The sequence below is a fragment of the Argiope bruennichi genome, chromosome 9, assembly GCF_947563725.1.
Source record: "Argiope bruennichi chromosome 9, qqArgBrue1.1, whole genome shotgun sequence".
Lineage (NCBI taxonomy): Eukaryota > Metazoa > Arthropoda > Arachnida > Araneae > Araneidae > Argiope > Argiope bruennichi.
In genome coordinates this window covers 102,048,444-102,071,609 of record NC_079159.1, presented here as the reverse complement: position 1 = coordinate 102,071,609, position 23,166 = coordinate 102,048,444, and the positions used below count along the sequence as shown (strand labels likewise).

The 23,166-nt window shown below is 31.1% G+C and overlaps 1 protein-coding gene across 1 annotated transcript in view; it reads left to right on the top strand.

The window, feature by feature from the left end:
• The window catches only part of LOC129983797 (dynein axonemal heavy chain 7-like), a 135,663-nt gene that overhangs the window by 16,432 nt on the left and 96,065 nt on the right, over positions 1-23,166 (top strand). Inside the window, exons 7-15 of the mRNA XM_056093431.1 lie at positions 1,563-1,875; positions 1,969-2,140; positions 4,499-4,657; positions 5,076-5,237; positions 9,781-10,022; positions 12,913-12,991; positions 14,433-14,657; positions 17,679-17,962; positions 21,363-21,498. Of these exons, the coding sequence (XP_055949406.1) occupies positions 1,563-1,875; positions 1,969-2,140; positions 4,499-4,657; positions 5,076-5,237; positions 9,781-10,022; positions 12,913-12,991; positions 14,433-14,657; positions 17,679-17,962; positions 21,363-21,498 (1,772 nt within the window). The remainder of the gene's footprint in view (positions 1-1,562; positions 1,876-1,968; positions 2,141-4,498; positions 4,658-5,075; positions 5,238-9,780; positions 10,023-12,912; positions 12,992-14,432; positions 14,658-17,678; positions 17,963-21,362; positions 21,499-23,166) is intronic.

Below are 23,166 nucleotides of genomic sequence, written 5' to 3'. Positions count from 1 at the left end.
TATTAATACGAAAAAAAAAAAAATGTTAATTATTTATTTTTTGTAGTTTGTACGACACTTTTGCAAAATCTTAGCGTGAAATATCTGTGAATCAACAGTTAGAATCATACTTTTTCTGTTGTGTCTTTTATTTGGATATCTTTAAAAAATGCATAAACATTGTAACATAAAGGAAAATACTTATTAAAGGAATATCATCCCCATGAAAACCAGATGATGGTAGAAAGAAAAATACCAAGTGCAAGTATTATAATTGAAAATGTGAACAAAAGTATTTCACAAATTTTCTTAGGAGAAGAATTTTTTTTTCTTTTTGATTTAGGATAAAATAATATCAACTTAAATAGCACAGAGAGTCTCTAAAATAAAGGATTTAAAACACTCATTAAAAATCAATGATAAAATTGAATAACTGCCTCAACATCGGTTGATTTAGATTGGAAATAACTTATTAGATGCCTTCGTTGTTCATCTGCTCACTGATCATATCAATAATAATAATTTAATAATGTCAAGTGACTTTGATGGATTACACCTTATCACATCAAATAAAAATATTATTTTAAATTAAAATTGAACAATCGATACAAACAATTCTGACTGCTTAACTATTCTTGTAAAATTGCGAAATTGATATAATTGTTGAGACCGAGGGCTCTGTCAAAATGTTGCTTTGCTATATTGGATCTGACTAATGATCATGAATGAGGTGTACGCTCTTTGAAAAATTGCTGTCATCTTGAGTTCTCATCCTCAGAGGGAAGGGATAAAAATTCTTAAGACCTACTTCATATCTTCAAAGACACCTAAGATTACTTTCCATGAAATCGACCCATGTCAAAGAAATCCCAATCGGAATCTCATAGTAAAAGACCTGAGGGAGAAATTTCAAACACTTTAATCTTCTTGTGTTGCGATGCAAATGGACGCGTTTCATTTGTTCTCCCCATGTACGAATCATGTATATATATGTAATTAATTTTTAAATCTAAATTAAATATTAAATAATTTCCTATTTTTTTTTTTTTAGATGAGCCCATGTTAACTTCATTCTGAAATGTTCTCTTGTTTCCTGATCCAATTCCCACTTTTTATTTCATTGTTTCTAACACACGCTCTAAAAAACATGACTGTTTAATTTTCTCAAGCTTCGAACAAAGAGATAAAAATATCTAACACTTACACGTAATTTTCAAAGATACGTAAGATTCTCTTGTTTGAATCGACGCCAAAATCTCATAGTAAAATCACCGAAATGAAAAGTTTCTGCGACTTTACTCTTGTATTGCGATGTGAACAGAGCATGACTTTATCGTCGCTTCTCTCCTGTAGAAATATTGCACGTTAAAATTCCAAAAGTTTCTTCTTTTCGGCCGCATATCTACATAATTATTTAGATATTAAAACTGTAGCATGACTTTTAGTGTGTGGATCATTTTCAATTTTTAATTACTTTTTAATATAATAATCGGAATGTAATCTTTTTATATTTGCAAGTGATTTTAAATTGATTAAAAATTCATCCCTCGAATAACCAGATGCTCATATTTTTTTTTCTTTAGTGGATTCGTTATTATTTTCTTCTGTGCCAAAGAAGAGTGCTTATAATCCAACATCTATGTATTACAAAGAAATGTCTTCCTTCGCAAGAACCCCTGCTCATCAAATGAGACGTCAGAAGAGAAAGTTAGCGGAAACTTATATCCTGTCTAATAAATGCATATTGAAATTAATGGAAGCGTGGCTCTCCACTGGTGATAAACTTAGTTTCATAGATCTGGATGTATTCAAGAAAGAGGAACTTTATGAAGTATCCACATACCAGCAAGTTGTGAAGATGCAAATTCTAAATGCACAAGATAAATTGCATAACAAGTTTGTGCTATTACAATTAAAAATTTCAACTACAATTAAAAATTGCATTGAATATCTTTTATATTGATTTTTCAATAACTCTCATATTTTTAGTTGGTATCCTCTTGTTCATAAGACCATGTCGATTGGTGTGAAAAAGGGTATCATTCCACCTAACCAGCAAGAGTCATTCTTCAACTGCGTGGCTTCTATTATGATCTCCCAGCTGAAGTCTTTATGCTATGAGTCGTTATGTAAATATGAAAAATGTGTGTGCCGCTTTGAGGTACGTCTTATTCAATTTGATACGGGGGCTCTACTTTAAGATATTTGACTATGTTCGGGATGATTTTTTGAGAAACGCTCTAAAATGATTATATTTTTAAACTTTTACATAAAAAAAAATAATTTTTTTAGAAAGACGTAAGAAGAAAAAGAAACCAAAATATACCTGTTAAGTGACAACATTTTTTAAAAATTGGAAAAAGTCCTTTAATTGTCTAAAGCAAAAATCTTCTAGTTTAAAAGTTTAACAAATGATTTACTTAAAATTATGCAAATATCTTAAGAAATAGATGGTCTAGTGCTTAAATAAAAAAATAAGCTACATTTCTGGCCATTTTTTTTTCTAAATAACGGGGTTCGACTGATTCATAACATGAAATTTTCAATTTCTTTCACAATATGAAGATTTAAAACAACTATAAAATATTTTTAAAGGAGTAGTTAATTTATTCGTTAGTTCAGGAAGTGCAGAACAGAATTACTTACTGCTATTGAATGAATTACTGTACCAAATTATATATATATATATATATATATATATATATATATATATATATATATATATTCTACCAAAAATTAGAATTTGAGAAAACAGCCTTGAAAGAAGAAAAATAGCATTAAAGTGTATGTGAATGCAAATATAAAAATCATGTAACTTCCCAAAAAGTAGAATTAGAAAAAAAAAAAAAAATTCAAAGAGACATGTTTAAACATTCAGGGCATTAAATAAAAAGAAATCAGTTTTTAATGTAGTCACTTGCCGTAACTATACATCTTGCAAGAAGGCTGCTGAATGTTCAGAAAAAAAAGGGTTTTGATTCGAAATATATAAAATGCTAAAATACAAACAGTTGAATTCATAAAATGGTTATGTTGTATGTATTGGGCTGTTTTCGGGCATATTTCAAGCAAAACTAAGTTGCAGTAGTGTGTGTTTGTGATCTGTAAATGAACCATCTTTAACGAGGTAATATTTTATGAAGGCTGCATCTTAAATATGTTTAATCAATAAATTTGTTGCTACAAAAAAATCACTACTGTTCAGTTATTTTATGTATTAAAATTAGAAATATGCACTTTTAATGTCTCGTTTACGCAATACAGAGAAATTATAGAAATCATCAAAAAATTCAAACTCTAGATTTTGGCGAATCTCCATGTTTTAGGCCTCCCTGAGTTCGAAAAGCACATTTTTGGAAAATGTCCGTTTGTCTGTGACAAAGATAACTCATAAACGCTTTGAGCTAGATGTATGAAATTTGGTATACCGTCTTTACAGATTTGCAGATTTCTGTCAAATTTTGAGTAAAATCTGTTCAGTGGAAGTTCAGCTGTTCGAGTATAAGTTAACACGATAATTACAAAATGAACAGAGCTAGATGGATAAAATTCGGTAGGCAGATTCGATAACGGGTGTCTACATCTCTAGTGTAGACATCCGTTAAATTTTGAGCCAAATCCAACAACCGGTTAGGATCGCGGTGGCCTGGTAGTAAGGTCTCGGCTCATGAGTCGTAGTTTCACGTTCGAGACCCAATTCCACCGAAGAACCATCGTGTAAGGGGGTCTGTTGCACGTTAAATCCGTCAGGGCCCAAATGTTCCTCCCGCTGGTGTGGTGTGGAGAGTGGGGTGCCAGCTCAGGTGTCGCCCTCGTCATTTATGAGGTCCGTCCCAAATAGCTTTAGTGTTGCATTACAATGGGATGTTATTATAACTAAACTAAATTAAACCAACAACCGGGTGACTGTCTGTAAGTCTGTTTTTTCAAAAGCATGTAAAGGTGATAATTCTAAAACGCAGTGGCTTAAATATATCAAATTTGGTTGAGATTTTTTGACTACCAGTGCAGTTTTTTGTCAAGTTTTTTTCAGTAGATTTAGAAAAAGTGTCTAAAGCAGGCAATCGATTTTTAGGTACTATTATTCGCATGCCAGGAATGAATCGCCAACACGCTCGCCAAAGTAAAATTGTTATATTCACGTCAAAAGTTAAGATTTCGTAATTATTGTATCCATTGTCATGACAAGTTATTAGAGAGTATGTGAGAAAGTTTTAGGGAATTCACTCCTTCTGGTTTTAATTGCTTACTTCAGAATATTAGATTGGTTTAATTTAATTGATTAATTGATTTTTCCATTCACAAAAAACAAATTTTGCATTACAAAAAAAGTGAACATTCTTCAATATAAATGTCAAATAAACAGAAAATATGCATAAAAAAAACTTGGATGTTATCACCTGTTAAATTTCACAATATTTTTTAAATAAATAATATTGAATTTGTTTTGTTTGTTGATTCTTTTTGCTCACTTTAATAATAAGTTTAGCTATTGTTTACATTTATTTTTATTTTTTAGGAGTACATAGGAGGCTTAAAAGTGAAGTTAATCTGGTTAGATGGAGCTTATCAACTGAAACCTTCTCTTAATGATATTGAAAAGGCTGTTGCTGATCCTTTTGATCTAATGCATTGGGCAGTTGCATATTTTTCTCGTATTGAAAATTGCCTTCTAAAAGTATGTTTAAAGTTTCTCATGTTGAAAAATGATTGAAACAGTTATTTATATATTCTTATAAACTTTAAATAACATTTATAATACTAATTATGTTCTTTAGCAATCTAAAACGCTGATGCTAAAGTATGCAAGTAACGTTTAAAGTTTCTGGACTAAAAAAATAAAAAATTAATTTGTTTATTCTCCACTCCTAATTGTTTATAAACATGAAACAAGTAAAATTTAATAAAAGTGCTAAAAATATTTGGAATCTTAAAAGCAAATTATGTATTAATCGACTAAAATTCTACAATCAGGTAATCAAGCAAGGCAATCAGTCTTTAGCAATTAAACGTTTTTAATACACTGATATTTATTTACTTATAAATTTACCAAAAAACTGCAAAAAAGTATTGACTGGGATTTTTTTTCCCTTCAGAATGCTGAAGAAACTGCTAGAGATTTCTTAAAGACGACTTTGCCTGAAACTGTGATGTTAAATTTTAAACAAAATGTCATGGAATATCTGCGATCTAAATGGACATTACCATTGTCATTCCTAAAAGAATTAGAGAAATACAGGTTTCTTCTTACGAATGAAGTAAGTGGTAAATATTTGTCATCTACATAAACAACATTATCCTGCTATGCATATGCACAATTTGCACTTTCTTGTTTCTTAAAATTTAGATTTTCCGGATAAACTTTTATTCAGATGACATAAGTAATCAATTTTATTAGATTCTCTAAGTTTCTATGTAAATTCCTCCACTAATTTTCATAAAAATAGTTTCTTGTAATGAAATATATGAATATGCAAATTTTTTATCAAGTTGAATATATCACCAGGATTAAAAAATAATTGTAGTGAATGTGTTTGAAACACTAATCTTGCTTGTTATTGCGTCTTATTTTCTGGTGTGAACCCATCAATAATTGCCATTTGCGTGTTTTGGAAAAAGACCCTAAACTATGTTCTACATTTCTGGTTCCATTTATTATCCTAAGAAGTGAGGTTTTAAAGGATTTAAAATTATTTATTATTTCAATATCGTCTGTTTTGTTTCTTTCATATTTACTGCTCGCGAATATTTATTCTGTGGAAGATTGAGATGAGCGTGGATAGAGCCTGGGACTTTGTGGTTCGCAGTCCAGCAACATGACCATGATAAAAAAGCAATTGCTCGAGTAGCGTAGTTGTTGACTGGCTTATAAGCTTTCACTACAGACTCTCCCTCCAGTGAGTCGGAGGTGAGACGAACGATATGGCTGTTGAGTGGTGATGTATTAGCTGTTGATTCTAATGCGCCTGTACCCCTTTGAGTAACGCCAAGCGTTATGGCGAGCGTGTGTGGGTGAGTGGTTGCTGATGTTGTTTGCTGCGTTAAGTGAGTCTGACGACTTTGGGTTGCGGCGGGTAGATGGCGCCACAACAGCTGTATGAAGGTTGATGGATCAAGGTTACCAATGTGGTAGATTGAGATGAGCGAGGATAGAACCTGGGACCTTGTGGTTCGCAGTCCAGTAACATGACTATGATACAAAAGCAATTGCTCGGGTAACGTAGTTGTTAACTGGCTTATAAGCTTTCTTATAAGCTTTCACCAAAATTCTTACGAAAAAAGTTAGAGTTTTGTCAAATTTTAAATTATCTATCTTGCACTATTTTTTAACACTTTTTGGACTACATAGACGTGCTGCAAGTTAGTTTGAATTTCATAACTGATGTGAATTTTAGACCTATTTTGGGTGAAACATCTCTCCTTTTCTCCAAATATTAGAGATTATCCTAGGTCTATTCATAAAGAATTCCTTAAAAAAACCCTTTTTGTTTTTATTTTTATTTTATGGCATTAAATCACATAGGAAAGTTAAAATGCTTTTCTGTTGACTTGTTCTCTGTGCTATAATTTCTATAAGAATTATGGAATGTGAAAGCATTTTTCATAAAATGATGTTGGAATTTTTTGAAGCAAGATGACCCAGCTACCTTCTAGCATTATTCTTTCAACTGATTTAAACGTTGCAGGTTAGAATGAATAGAAATCGGTCATTCTTTGTGAATTAGGATTTATAATAGCAGACAGTATGTGCCTTTTAGATTCAGGGAGGGGATTAAAAATTTCATTTCTCTACTACAATTTTTTGAGGTGGCTCAAAGAGCCTAAATATTTGAAAATCATAGAAAATTTTAGCTTTTTTTTATGAATTGGGAAATAATGTATTTGATAATAGCCAAGTCTTATTAGATTAAAAGCCGGCGTCTTGGCATAGGGGTAGCGCATCTTCCCCGTGATCTGGGCGCACCGGGTTCGAATCCCGGTTCGGGTATGGTTGTTTTTCATCTGTGTTCTATCTGTGAGGTGTGTGAATGTGCCCCCCTGTAAAAAGGGGTTGTGAAAGCGATTATGTGAGAGTCATCTTCATATGAGCTAGAAGTCAGACTTCTGCCCTCAGGTGCTCAGGGGTCTTTACCCTCAGAAGCTACTGCACCCCCTTTCCGTGGTAACACGTACACGACATCATCATCATTATCATTAGATTAAAAGAGAATGTTTATATCAAAATATTATGGGCAGTAGTAAAAAAATGCTTTTTGGTCATTTCTTTTAAGAATTTATAATAATTTCTTAAAACCTATTACACTGATTAAAATAAAACTAAATGTAACAAGATAAATGCTTCACTAACCTGTACATATACGCAGTTTTTGTATAATAAGATAAAAAAAATTTAAATTTTTTTAAAACTTGATTAGATTGAAAAGTTCTCATGATTTAAAAATAATTGTTTTTCGCTGCCTTGATGGGATTTTTTTTCGCCACTAATTTTGGCAGATTCTTTCCAGAATACAATTTTCACATTTTCAAAGCATTCTGAAGATAATCGACAGACAGATACAGATGACTCAATAGCTAGTTTAACTGCACTTTAAATTGCTTGTGTATTATGGAAACGTAATAAATCAATTAATGGATTAGTTACTGTAATTTATTCTAATGTATCCCTAACGCAGTGTTGTTGGGAATCAGTGGTAGTACGTTTTATCAACAGGATACTGTGATCTCAGTGTTATTAGATGTACAATAGTTAGGCATTAAATTTGATTTTTGGAATTGTAAGCTTTCTAATACTGTCTCCACTATCAGTTTTTATTTTTAAAAATTCTCAGGATTTTTCAAAGATTAATCGAACAAACATTTTCAATTAGATGCAGCAATGCATATATTTATTAAATACTTGTGATATGTACTTATATTTTCTAATAAGATCAGATTAATTGCAATTGACAAAAAAAAAAAAAAAAAAAAAAACATCAGAGGAAGTTTATGATAGTTTCCCTTTGAATGCATTGATACCTTTAATTTTCTCAGCTAAAATAGGACAAAAGCAGCTCGTTACCATGGAATAAGCAAGCTAACCATCTTAGAGATCTTCCTATTATGTTTTCCAATAGCGAAATTATACTGTTACTGATTTCAATATTTACGACATCGCATCTTATCATGGAAAATTACCAAAAGGTTTATTATTTTTTTTCTCGTAAAAACTCAATTACGTTGTGTGAAATTTCTTTTCCATGACTTATTGATGTTAAATTGTCTAAAGACATTTGAATTTGGTTATTCTTTTCGGAAAATTGCTCTTTGGTAATAACCATTTTGTAAAACTTAGTTTCCTTTTTGAATAATTGTCTTGTCCTTTCTTCCATCAAAAAATAATCTTCAGTTATCGGTTATCAGTCCCCGACTGTTTTCCGGATCTTTAATCGTTCTTGTCCAATTGTCATTCGTTCAAATATGTACTTTACTCTTGCAGTTAATAATTATAAAACCTAAATCCTGTAAAGCAGCGTTGGCTTTTTCTCCAAAAGCTATGAGACATTCCAGTACCATCACTTATGGTGCCAATAGATTATATTCAATGCGCAATCGGCTGCTTGAATGATTATTTCTTGTAATGTTGAAGAAACTGCACAATTTTTAAAAGTATCTCTTGTTCTTTGTCTGTTAAGAATTTAGTTGACCATGTGGTCTTCCTGGGCGGAGCTAATTGCCAATCATGTAAATATCACGTGGTCTCCCTGTTGATGTTAGTATTTTTCTTTTTTTTTTCTAGCAGAAGCGAACTTGACTCCTGTACTAGGGGGAGTGTGATCTGTTTTATGTGTAGTTCTCTAGGCCTACTACACTATGGCGTAATCAAGTCCTTTTGTTGTTGATGTTGCCAATAAACCATATAAAAGACAACATGTGTCTTCAGGTCCTTTCACCCAGGTCACAATCTTCACTATCAAATAAATTATTTGTAATCAAGAAAAGCAACGATAATTTATTTACATTGTCACTTAACATTATTCATTCTGTCACTTTCTGTTGCTCTTCTGGAATATTATCACTAACAGATGAATTTCTTTTTAATTCGGATATTTATAATATAAATAAGAAATCAGATAATTGGCAGCAAAATATTTTAAATTCACGGAACTTTATCGTCCTTGCAGCATCTCAAGACAGGTTCTAATAATCATCAAGATCATTTTTACCCTCTTTATATCAAAAGGCAAATTTTCCGTACTATTAAAAACGAAACCAATACATTTTTTCGCTTTATCTTATTGTGGATGTAAATTATGAATTTATTTAATATTACTACTTGTGGATATAATACTGGTCGAAAAATGTAGCAATTATTTTATTAAAGAATTCATTTCATTCTTCATCATTTCATTTTGTATAACACTTAGTGTCATTTTTTCAATTACTACTGTTAGTTCACATTTTCTCTATATATATTTATATATCTTGTTCAAATTTTCAGTCGTTAATAAAATACTTTTTATTCATCCACTCAAATTCAAATATCACGTGGATGACACTTGATGTTAATATAGTTCTTTTTCAAATATTAATTAATTAATTAAATTTGTCCAGTAATTCCTATTTGGTCGTCAAAGTCGCCAAATCCGTCGCCAAGCTCTATTTTGCCACTTAATATTGTAATTCTGTCATATGCATATACATATTTATATTAATTGTAATTATTTAATATAAAGTAACTAAAATAAAAAAAATTTTGTTGACTTAAGTAGGAATTGACTTAAAAAAATATTTTTTATATATTACTTGTTTTTTTTTTCCAAGGCTCAAGCAGAGCTGAACTCATTTTTGCAAGATGAGCACTCACTAGATGAATACAAAGATAAAGTGACATATTTCATGGAATTGAAACAAGAAATCAATTACCACAGAGGTAAAAATGTCAAGCAAGGAATATTCACTGTGGATTGCATGGAATTTTTTGAAGACCTGTTTGCGATTGTAATCAATCTACTAGACATCCTGATGAATCATTTGGAACAAAAATTGTCTGAGATAATTTCACGGTGAGTTTGTGTGAATAAATTTTCATATATTAATATGGATTATGATGGTACTATAAAATTAATTTTTAAATTAGTTGCTTTTAATCTAATAATGTTATTGTTATACGACAGAACATATTTTAACTCACTTTTTTCAATATTGAGGAAAGTTTCATATTTCGTGAAGTTTTCTTTTTATCTCAAAGAATGGCATTGGCGATAATCACTTGTGTAAGTTTGAGGTTCGAACTCGCAACGTTAGGGTTCATAGCCGAGTAACAAAGCCATTAGACAAAAGTGTACCCTCCTTTCCGGAGATTGTTATCTGGCTTATGAAGTTACCACCACAGTACTCCCCCACCAGTGAGTGGGTGTAGTTTTATCCCGCCAGTTATGGCGAGCGACGAACGTGATTATCGCACCAAGCGTTATGGCGGGCGACGGCGAGCATGTGTGAGTGGTTGCTGCCGGTAGATGGCGCCATGACAGTTGCAAGAAGGATGCGTTTGTTCAGAACCAGGGTCACCAATGTGCAAGTTTGAGGTTCGAACTCGCAACGTTAGGGTTCATAGCCGAGTAACAGCCACTAGACAAAAGTGTGCACTCCTTTCCGGAGATCGTTATCTGGTTTATGAAGTTACCACCACACACTTTTGTCAAGCAGGTGACGTTTTTCAAACAATGCCTACCATAAAACACCCTCGCTGCACTCTAGAACTGAAAAAACAATGTTTTAAAATGGCAGCAATTAAACACTATTACCTGAGCATGACGATAGACGTGGGTGTTTTTTCATATTGGCGAAGATTATACTTTGAATGATTAGAATGCTTTCAGAAACTGCATCGTGATATATAAACCTAAAGGAAATTGTGTAACCAGTACTCGAGTTTTGCTATTCCACAACTATATCTGATTACATGTTACCGGCAACATGTAAAATTTGATTAAGCACTCTCAAAATTATATCATTTGCTTATATATTGCTGACTATTGCCCATTATGTGGCATGTATATGTTGTCCATTATGTGGCATGCATTTATGTATTGCTGAAACATCAAAATTTGACTAAGCACTCGCGAAATTATATCTTTTGCTTATACATTGCTGACTATTGCCCATTATGTGGCATGCATTTATGTATTGCTGAAATATGCAACATTTGATTAAGCACTCGAATATTAGTTTAATATCACATCAATCTTTGTGATGATTGACAGAGAGTTTGTCTAGAAGGATTCTTTCATAGAAAGCACTACAGCGATGAAGGTGACATAAAAAAGCAGCAAGAATAAATCTCGCAAAAACTTTTTCAAATATTCTCCAATAAAGGTGGTTTTGTCACCCCCCCCTGCGTAAAAATGTGGACATGGGGTAAGAGAGCAATTGTTGCAAATGCCCAACATTGCATTGATACAACAATAGTTAATAAGTATAGATATTTTGTGTGATTCTAGCACTTCTATTGAATCTCTGGTGCGAATATGTATTTTGGACGCCTTTTGTCTACAATTGGAACATAAATTTGGCATAAAATTACATCTATATGCAAAAGAAATATACTGAATTTCATTCATTTAAGTCATTGCGTTTATATGCATGCGAAAATAAAGAACGAGAACGGTCAATCCTTTGACAGATTTGATTCAAAATTTTATAAGAATCTGTATATTAGATGATAAACCTTTATATCAAATATTATATAACTACTTTTTTTCATTTATCGAGTTCATTCATATTCGAACAGCCAAAGAAACTAACTTCCGATGAATGGATTTCGTTCAAAAATTGATAGAAATCTACAAATTTGAGCATAATTCTATACCAATGTAGCGAATTATAATGAGCGAGGATAGAACCTGGGACCTTGTGGTTCGCAGTCCAGTAACATGACCACAATACAAAAGCAATTGCTCGTCTCGTGTAGCGTAGCTGTTAACTGGCTTCTAAACTTTCACTACACCAACCAAATTTCGCCCGTTTGTTTTAAACCGTCCTTTGAGTTATAGCGTTCACAGACAGACATAATGCCAAACATTTGTTTTTCGAATTAGGGGAGGTTTGAAAAGTGGAGATTTGTCGAAATCTCAAGTTCGATTTTTTTTTTTTTTTTTTTTTTTTTTTGACAATTACAATACTTCGTATATACAACGTAATGTATAATGATCTGTCATATTTATAGTTCAACATTATAAAGTGCTGTAATGCAAAATGTGCTGTTGGTATTGCTTGTTTGGCATCGCCTTTTCGTTGTCTTAAAAAGAAAAAGAAGGGGGAAAAACTGGTTATGAGATATGAAATTTAATTTAAGTTTTTAATAAAGGTGTCAGTTATGCTGAAAAGTATTTTATTGTGTTATTTTTCACAGGACGTTAAAATTTATTCTATTAAAACTGACAAATGTTGATTAATAACAAAACCACATTTAATTTCAAAATATTCTATATGCATTTTCTTTATTAGCTATTTTTAACGCAGTATAAATTTATTTCGGATAAATTATTTTGACTTTCTTTGTCAAGATATTTTTTCAAAAATTATGTATTTCAATACCATGCATAAATCCATTACTGATTTAACATCGTACTTGTTTTTAGTCGTTTTTTTTCTATTGTAATTTACAGATTCTATGTGCATTGTTTTAGAATGTTTAGAGCATTTGATAATTTTATTTTATAAAGAAACACAAATTAATTGAATTGTTTTAAAAAACATTTTGTGCCATAATATTCAAATGTGTACGAAATAGAATTTTGCAAGTAATTTTTTTAATTTGAAAATGTTTTCTTCATTTTTGATATTTGATAGGGAGAATTTGCTTGATGAATTTTAATAGGGCATATATTTTAAGAAGTTTTATTGTAAAGAAATATTTTATAGTATTGATAACTGTATATATTTTTTATTTAGTTTGAATGATGAATATGATGTTGCTATTCATCAGCTGAAATCTATTCCTTCTAACACCAAAGAATTGTTTGAAGCAAAGGTTTGTAAGTTAATATTTTTTTCACTAAAATGTATGTTTTGTAATGATTATGGTTTTAAATATCTATGGCATGGCAGGGATAAAGGATGCCCGTTATAAAAAATTGTCGCCTCTTTATATTTGGTTTCTAAAAGTGAAATGAAGATACTACTACTTTAACTTAACCCTTTTTCAGGCCCTTCCTATGCCTGAAAAATGTAAGCATTTATTTATTTTCTACTTTAATGTTTATTTATTGATAGATATTATGTAAGTCATATCAGTAGCTCTCCGACCTGCCCGAATGACCGGACCGCCGCATCAGCAACAATGGCGGGAACTATGGTTGAGTCCTAAGGGCCATCACCGACCACGGTACAACCCTTCCCTTAGGAAATATGTCCCATCATCGATGGGAGGAGCCAGAAACCCACCTTTTCGTTACCCTCCAGGGTGGCGAGAACCAACCACCATGCCAACCGCCTTCTCATCCTCATTGCAAGGGCCCCCCTCTGGGTGGTGGATATTATGTATTATGTAAGAAAGAACAATAAAAATATTTAATTGGAACATAGTAGTCTTTTTATAATTGGCGTTTCACTCATCCAAACTTTCTGGATGGTACACAAGTTCGAGACTTCAGTTGTACACCTAATTCATTGAATCGTTTATTGATAAAATAATATTACATAAATGTTGCTATATAGTCAAAAAAATGTGTCTGAACCTTGCTTATTACCGAGACATTTCAACGCATAACTTTTTATTTTAATAAAAAAGAATTCTGTAGAAGTATATGTGATTTATAAAGGGAGCCGTTTCCAAAATAAATTAAAATGATTGAATAGAAACATATAAAAATTTGAATGCCAACTGTAAATGCAAAATTATAGTCATTTTCGTTTTAAAGATATGCAGTACAATTTTTGAACATATCGTATATCGTAATTTTTAAACGTATCGTATCACTCCTTTGAGAGTGTCATCGTTATTTAACATATGTAGTAAGTGTTAAAAACATCGCTAAATTAAAGTAAAAAAAATAAATTAGTTATTTGAATATTACTATAAACTATCAATTATCAATCAATAATGTTAATTAATACTTTCTTTTCAAAATAATTATAATAAAAAAAAGTTGTGAAACTAGAACCCGTGATTCATCATGTAGATTAGATTCGATAACATTTGAATAAAATTAAATATTGGTATTTATTCGGATTATCGAAAATTTAGGAAATTTTTAATTTATGAAATAATAACTAGAAAAGTTTTCAGAATTTGGTTTTACGAAGTACGGATAAATACAGTTATAAAAATATGAATATTTAAAATCATGAATGAATTAAGTAAAACGATAGATCTAGGAATGGAACAAATCATACCATTACATTTTACTGTAATTTCACATTTAATTAATGATTTTTTTTTTTTTTTTTTTTTTTTTTTTTTTTTTTTGCAGGAATGGTTGCAAAAATTCAAAAGTAGTTCACTGAAAGATTTGAAGACAAAACTGCAGAATTTGACATCTTGGATTTACTACATGTGTGGTATAATTAATTTTACACCTGCAGATTTTGGAAAGAATGCTAAGATTTACACAATGCATATGGAACTTCCCAAAATAATCCAAGGGAATGTTTCGGCTGCTGAAAACGCCCTATCAAGTTTCCAAGAAAATTTAGTTGTAAGTAATGTCTGTCAGATAATTAGAGGAATCTATAAATACATTTAATAAAAATAACTCTTTAGATATATATTTTCATTAATATATTAAAAAGTAATTTTCTTTAATTGTTTACCATACCTAACATTACCTTTAAGATAAAGTAGTTTAAAATGTCATAAATGTTTTAATAATTTAGTACTAAGCGATGATAATAGAAATAAACTGATAAAAGTATTCAGATATAAAGCGTATAAAATTAAAAAAAAAGGAATAACCAAATTCTATCTCTTTCAGTTTCTCATTATTATGCCGTTTAATTCTAATGTTGCTTTGATATTAATACTAATGGTAACATTTCATTAAAACAGTAAAATAAGTTTTATTTTATTTTTTTCTCTTCACATTAACAAAATGTTAGTGCTTCAGTTTTACTGATTTGAGTATTCTGCTGATTAATAGCTCAGGTGCAATTTAGGTAAAAACATGTAATTCTTGTATATTTTTTTTGTTGCCAGAATCGACATTTTTAAAGAAAATTTCAATATACTAAAACTTGGACATTCATTCGGTGGTAAGTGATTGTTATGTAGATTAAAGATTTCAGAATATTTTTAAATTGTCACAAAAATCGAAATGTTATTATCGATGCTTAGAACATCGATGGCAGACCTTTTAAAAAATAGTTAAATATTTTCCTGTATAATCAGGATATATTAGCCAAGATTTGCACTCCGGATAATATTTCTACGAAGACTATTCATGACATAAAAAAGAGAGTGTTACCATAAGTAATTTTTAAATTAGTGGAATTTTAAATAAATGACTTACGTGCATTTTTAGCTCAAAATCATTTAGTATGTTATTAAATCTAAAATTGTACTTTTAATTTTCATATATGATGAAACACAGCAGAATAAGGCTGACTAGCTTGTCTATTTTCTCGCAACTTTGCATATAATATAAAAATAAATGGCAAATAACTGTTCTGTTATCGCATGATCGTGCGTATCAATAGTGGATATCCGTAAATTATAAGATGGAACGGAAAAACTAGGATTTAGTATAAATATAAGATTCCTTCTTATGCTGCTTTCAATATAAGAATTCATGTTGGAAATAGGGCAACAGTGAGTTTGAGTTCCTATGGCAATGTTTTAACTCTTCCAATCTGGAAGGGGGAGGAAGAAGCAGACAAGACGAAATTGTCTTCCAAAAGCATCCAGCTATATTCTATGACTCAAAGTTCAAGGATATTTGCTTTTACATACAAATATGCTCTTTATTAACTTATTAACTAGATGAGACCTATGTGGACATGGCCTCTAAAAATGATAGAACAATTGGACTCGCTGTAAAGGGGAACAGAGAGCTCTCAGATCTCTCTTCTCTCTATCTAATGATATCTCATTCATTTCTACTCACAGGAAAGTATGCTTAACAAAGTACTGAGAATATCAATATCGATCCAAGAATCAGTGAGAAACCATTCTACTCCATGTTGGATGAGTGCAGAGACTTCTATGATTGCTGACGGATGAAATGGATGCGATAACATTCTTTTTTCGCCTGTTCAAAGGTGTAGTTGGCATGATTTCATCGTTTGAAAAACGATTTAACCTCGACTATAGACATAGATCGCACCTGATCTACGAACGTATGGGAAATCAGATATTCGGTGTATGGATTGGCCAGCCAGATCATCAGACCTTGAAACCATACAATTTATTTGGGATGGTACTGAGAGGGCGATTGCAACTCATCTTCTCATTTGCAGAACGTAAAAATAACATTGCATGAAAAGTGGGAGCGATTGTCTTTGGGATTCACAAACTTGCCGATTTCCAACGTGGATTTTTTGTTGAGCAAACTGTAAAATTGGAACATATCAATCTTTACTCCATGTTTTTGGCCCTTATTGTTATTTACGTTTCGTGATCCAAAAGAATCATGGTTGATATCTGAAATGAAAGTTAAAATACGCCGAGTGACGACGCTTGACAGATATTGACTTTGGACTCTTGCGTGCATGCCCCATGAATTGTTATCATTTTCATCACTTCTGTACAGAACTTCGAACAAATGTGTCTACTAGTTGTTATCGTATTTGTTATGACAGAAGAAATTGAGCAAGTAATTTGTATTAAAATTTGCCAAAACTTTGGCGATACCAGCAGTGAGATTTAAACAAAGCCGAGGAAATGTAGGAAGATTTTTTGATTCTGATAATAGTTTATGAGTTGTTCAATCTTTTCCGTCATGGCTGTGAAAATGCCCAAGTCACCAAAAAATGCTCAGTCTTCAAGATTTATGTAATATGTAACTGAGAAGCGTTGAATCACTGCTTATGAATTATCTGAAAAATACAATTTTGTTTTTGGTTCCGTTATTTCATTCTGGCTGAAGATTTTGATATCAGATATGTGCCTGCGAAGTTTATAAAAAACTGTTTGGTACCTGCCTATGTGAGAAAAAGATTTAAGTTGTATTTGTTGTATTTGATCTCCTTAATTGTGTTGAAATTGGTGAAAACTTTTCGAAAATGATTTTAACAATGGATGAATTGTAACTTAAGATCCAAGGATATCGAGCGTAGCTTTCGATTCAAGGTTTTCTGCCATAACAAATGCAAATATATATATATATATATATATATATATATATATATATATATATATATATATATATATATATATATATATATATATATATATATATATTTATTGTATGGAAGAAAAAATTACGACATTACGACTTTATAACCACTGTACACATGTGGTAGGACTCAAGGTTAATATCTGCCAAACGTCTTCACGCTCAGTGTTCTTACCTCAAAATTTGAATATGGAGGGCAGAGCATCATTTGCGATATTCTATGATCACATCTCGATAAAAGAAGATTTGACTGTTATTTTCTAGGAAAATAGACTAAATTTAAACTCTTTGTGAAAGTTATCTTCACTGGAAAAATTTTGAATATTGAGTAACATTCTTTACCGGCGATTTTAATTTTTTAATAACAATTCTGCATTGTTCTCTTAGGAACGCAGAAAAGTTTTTGTGGAAGATCTGAAGGGCCGCGCCAAGCAGATTAGTAATCTTGCCCATCTCGGGGACAGCGCACTTGTGGAAGAGTACCTGCAACACGCTACTGACATTCAGAAATGGCTGCTAGATGCACAGAATACGATAGAACTATTCAATTCCGAAGAAGCGTTGTTCGGTTGGGAAATAACGAACTATCCACTCTGCATGACCCTGACTAATGAACTGAAACCTTATGTTCAGTTATACGACTATGCCGTTGATTTTGCCAAAAAGCGAAGGTAAAAATGTTTATTAATATATGAATGATTTCTAAAATTCTAATTATCATCAGGTTTCAACGTGAGACTGGTAAAGTATATAAGATTAAGAGAGCAACAATTAAAGAACTATAATGCTTCAAGTTAAGATCGCAGTGCAGTTCTTCCCAGCGGATGCTTGGACTTTCTCTTAACAATTTTAACAATCTTTAAAATTGTGTAGAATAGATGCAAGGAAATAGTAGACAATAATTTTCGGGTAATGCTATTATAACTCACTTTAGCAATTGTTTTGCCGGCGTCCTGGCATAAGGGTAGCTCGTCTTTCCCGTGATCTGGGAGTCCTGGGTTCGAGTCTCAGTTCGGGCATGGTTGTTCTTCATCTGCTCTATCTGTGAGATGTATGAATGGGCCCCCCTGTAAAAAGGGGTTGTGCAAGCGAATGTGATGTGTGAATAGCTAAGACGTACTCTTGGCCCTAGTTGGCGCTACTAAAACAAGAGACGTTCCCTGGGCTTAAAATCGATGACTTCCTCAGCGAGCTTGTTCATGGCAAGTACCATTATAAACAACAACAGCAGCAATTGTTTTTCGTCTTCAAAATTCCACTATTCAACGTCCGCAGATCCTGTATACCTCCTTTGGGAACACGTATTTTTAGGATATTACCAGAAGCTTACCATAATGTTGAAATTCATGACGAAAGTCCTTTTTGTATACCACCTTGGTGTCAATATGATATTGTTTTGCTTCATCCATTTCAAAAATTTTTAAAGTCCAATACCCCTGATTTCATTTTTAGAGCACTTTTTTCTGCTCACAGACATATGTATAGTGACTACATTCCTGTATACACGGATGGTTCTAAAGCCGAGTCTCACGTTGGTTATGCTTTTGCTTGTGAGAATGTAGTTATAAGTCACAAATTACATGAATTTACTTCAGTTTTCACTTCGGAAGTCACAGCCATATATAGTGCTATACAATATATTGCTAAGAATAAGTTTAGAAAGGTGATCATTTATTCCGATTCTTGGAGTGCCCTTCAAGCCCTCATTGGAAAATCGCACAATCATGCATATATTTCTGATATCAGGAATTTGCTTAAGGACCTATATCAAAATAGTTTTGAAATTCTATTCTGTTGGATTCCTTCTCATGTGGGTATCCAAGGGAATGAAATAGTGGATATTGCAGCAAAATCAGCAACCGAATCCCACGAACAATTAATTCCTTATGCTGATGTACGTTCTTCCGTTCGGAAATGGTTTTTGCAAAATTGGCAAAACCAATGGAACCTTGAGATAGAAAACAAACTACACATAGTGAAACCTTTTATTGAACTTTGGTGTTCCTCCTTAAATCGCAGATGCGATGTTATTCTGACACGATTACGCATAGGGCATTCTCGAATAACGCATAAATATCTACTTTTAAAGCAGCCACCACCAATTTGTAATCGTTGTGGTGATAGTTTAACTATCAGACATATATTGATCGAATGTCAGTCACTGGACTCATTGCGTCTTAAGTATTTTAATACACTTGTTCCTTGTCTTCAGCTTTTAATAGCATATAAACCGCATTTTAATATTTTTCTGTATTTAAAAGAGGCGGGTTTTATCAAAGAAATTTGAAATGTTTTTTTTTTTTTTTTTTCCTTGTCGTTGTTCTTAATTTGTAGTTGTATTTTTAAAAAAAAACAGATTATAAACATTTTAAACAAAGTTTTAAGACGTAGCACCAAAATTTTCATCTAGTTGCGACGCAGTTTATCCAGAGAATGGATCTTGCGCTAGTATAATATTCACTCACTCACTCAAAATTGCTGCTCGAATTTATTTTTGAAATGGGTGCTATCGTTGATTATTATAGGATATTATCTTTGATAGAATAATATCAAAGATAGCACATTACGATGGCCAAATAGAGCGACTGCTTATTAGTACTAAAATCTAAATAGTAATTAAGAGATTTTTTTGTGTGTGAAATTTCGATATTTTAGAATTCTATTGTAGAATTTCAGTTATATGGGGATATGGTTTTTCATTATTAACAAAAAATTTTTGAATTAAAAACTAATTAAAGAATCTCAAAGATTCAAGAAATTACCTTTCGTGATTTATAGGAATGAATTCAATAGATAATAAATTGCAAAAGCTTGAATTTCATGGAAGAGTCGTTATAAAGCTTTAAAAAAAAATTGAAAAAAAGGAGAATTTTAAAAAGTATGAAGTCGATTCAAGTCACATAAGAAATGTAACTGTGCCATTTATTAGCTAATTACAAGCTGCTGTGTACTTGTAAAAAATTAAGGATTTTTCCTTCTACAAGATTAACAATGGAATTAAATTATCGCCCTCATTTAGTGTAAGCGTGCATTGACTCCAGTGAAATGTTTACGACACCTTTCTAACGCAACTATTTCTGAATAGTTTTGGAAGTGTTCTAACATAAAGACTCGTACAGAGACTAGGCATTATTGGATTTTGTTTTGGGGTTAAAAATTAAATTTTAATTGTAAAATTAATAAAAGAAAAAAAAAACGAATTTTAATTACTATCAAATTTTTCATTATGGTAAATGAGAGTATATCTGTTTCACATACTCTTAAGCAGTTTTAAATATATTTTTACATTTATTTCTTCTAAGCATTTAATGGTGAAAATTAATGGTATTTGATAAATATATATGGGATTGAAATTTTTTCTCTTGGTTTTTAGTTTTCCCCGTTCAATTTAAAGCATATGAATTGAAAGATTAATCTCTCAAGTTCATATGCCTTTCTTAACAATAACCTTGTAATACTAACTTTATTCCCTAAATTATTTCTTTTTAAAAATTTAAATAAATATTTGAAATAAAATTTTGATTCAAAATTGAAAAAAATCTTGTTTAAATCACGATCCAATATGCTTTTTTTTATTTTCCAAAATTTACAATTATCACTATATTTTTTGAGAGTGTAAAATTGATCACTCTGAGGCAAAAAGTTTTTGAAGTTAATGATTTAGAAGTCTCTTTTATTTGTACTCAATGATTCTTTTATGATTATCAAAAACTTCCCTTTAATCTAATTAGATCAATTTGCTTTAACATATTTAACTATTACAAGAAGTATAAAACATAATCTTTAGTTAGATACAATAAAATGAATTCATTCGAATTGTTTTGTTGTTGCATTTTGAATTTTTTTTAATCTGGCTTTAAAAAAATCAATGTTTTGTTTAAATAAATGTTTTTAAAGAATAAATGATTTTTTTAAAAATAAAGTTTTTAAAATTATATATCACTTGTTCCATCATTCTGGTTACAAACTTTTAACTTTAATGCATTTAATTTTTGGAATAGAAAATTCTTTTTTAAAGTAATTCGTGACTAAATTGGAAAAATATAACTTTGTTGAATTAATCTTATCTAGAGAATGGCTTGAGGGCTCAATTCATCAAGTTGATCCTGAACTTGTCGAACAAGAAGTGATGACACTCTGGCGTTCGTTGTATAAATTAGAGAAAACTTTTGGTGATACTCCTGAACCAAGAAAGATCGCCGAGAATGTGAGTACCTTCACTCAAATGATGAATTCTGTTTTATTCTTTTTTAATGATCTCTATATATTTGATATTTCTGAAAATATGAAACTTTGCAGGAAGATAAAATCCCAAACCTGAATTTTCACTAATTTTGTTACGCTAGATTTGATTAGAATCATAACCAGATGAACATTTGCCACTAATAATGTTGAATAAAGTTAAAAATTGTTTCTCAGGGGAAAATGAACTCTGAAGAACCATTATTTCTTCAGGTATTTAACAGCTGCTCAGCCGTATATAGATGCTAATTTATGTTTTTTATTAATATAAATTTCTAGATGTAATTATTTTCGTTGTCGTTGTGCCTTTATTAATTCATCATGATAACTATCACAATACTTTCAACGAGCGATTTAAAGAAAACACCAAATCATAGAGTTTTGCATCTTAATATGAGGGGTTTCTTTTAAACATAAAAAGTATCCGATGCTAACTCACACAGCTTTCTTGGTCTTTATTCCCCTTTTTAAAATTTTTCTTGAAAATCTTGATAATTATTCGATTTTGAATATACCTATTACAAAAATAGAAGAGCGTTAAAATTCCTTACAAATAGATACATACATTTATATATACAGTTTAACAAAGCATTTAAAACTGTATGTTGCGGTTTTTTTTTTTTTTTAATCATCTGAAAGAATGGGACCTTGCAAGATTTTCAGTTGAAGGGAGGAAATTAGTATCGATTTTTATTTTCTTAACTGATCTTTAATAGAATATGAAACTCTAGTCTTTAAGAAAAATGTTATGTTAAGATGCTGTGTCCAAGGTAAATTTCTTGTCTGCGTCAACCATCTGTTTTTCTGTGAAAAATAAATGCTGAAAATTTCTAAAATATCTTAGTCCAGAATTTTGTTGTAGCATTTTGATGAACATCATTTTGCCCCTGTTATAGGTAGCCAATGCTGAATTACATCCGTAGAACGCATGGAAGGACAAGAATTAAGATCATATATTTTTTTTAAATGTGAGATCACGTGTTTTACACTTCTTGCAGTGAAAGTATTTTGATTCCCATGTCTGGCTCCACAAAAGGGATGTTTTTATCCTGTAGAATCAAGGCTATGAGCAATACAAGAAGATCAGCATATTATATATAATCATGAATGATTTTTTAAAACTGTATTGACTGTTTTAGTCTCAACTTCATTGTAAATTATTTAAAATAATATAGCAGTTTTGTTTCAATTTGATAAGATACCCTATTTACCGCTTTAGCTTTGTGATTTATGATTTTATAGACAAAAATATTATTTTTTCGTATCATGGCCATCATATTTCCCTCAAATCTATTGTCAACATATTTTTTCTATCTTGAGTATCTATCTTATTTTGTAAGTTTTGTTTTTTATGTTCGAATAATCATAACTAGGTGATTATTACTTAATACTTTTTGGCATAATCGATATAAGCTGGGCAGATTGTTCGATATGGGGTTTTTGATTCCTATGTTGAAGGAAACCACTATCGATGACAACAGTGTAATTAGGAAAATTAGATTTCATCGTAATACTTGAAAATTGTAATGGAATCATAAAATGCTGATTTTAGTTTTTCATTTTTTTTCCATTTCATTAAAAAAAATTCTTGTAACATTGAATTATTCAAATTTGAAATAATTTACTGATTTTT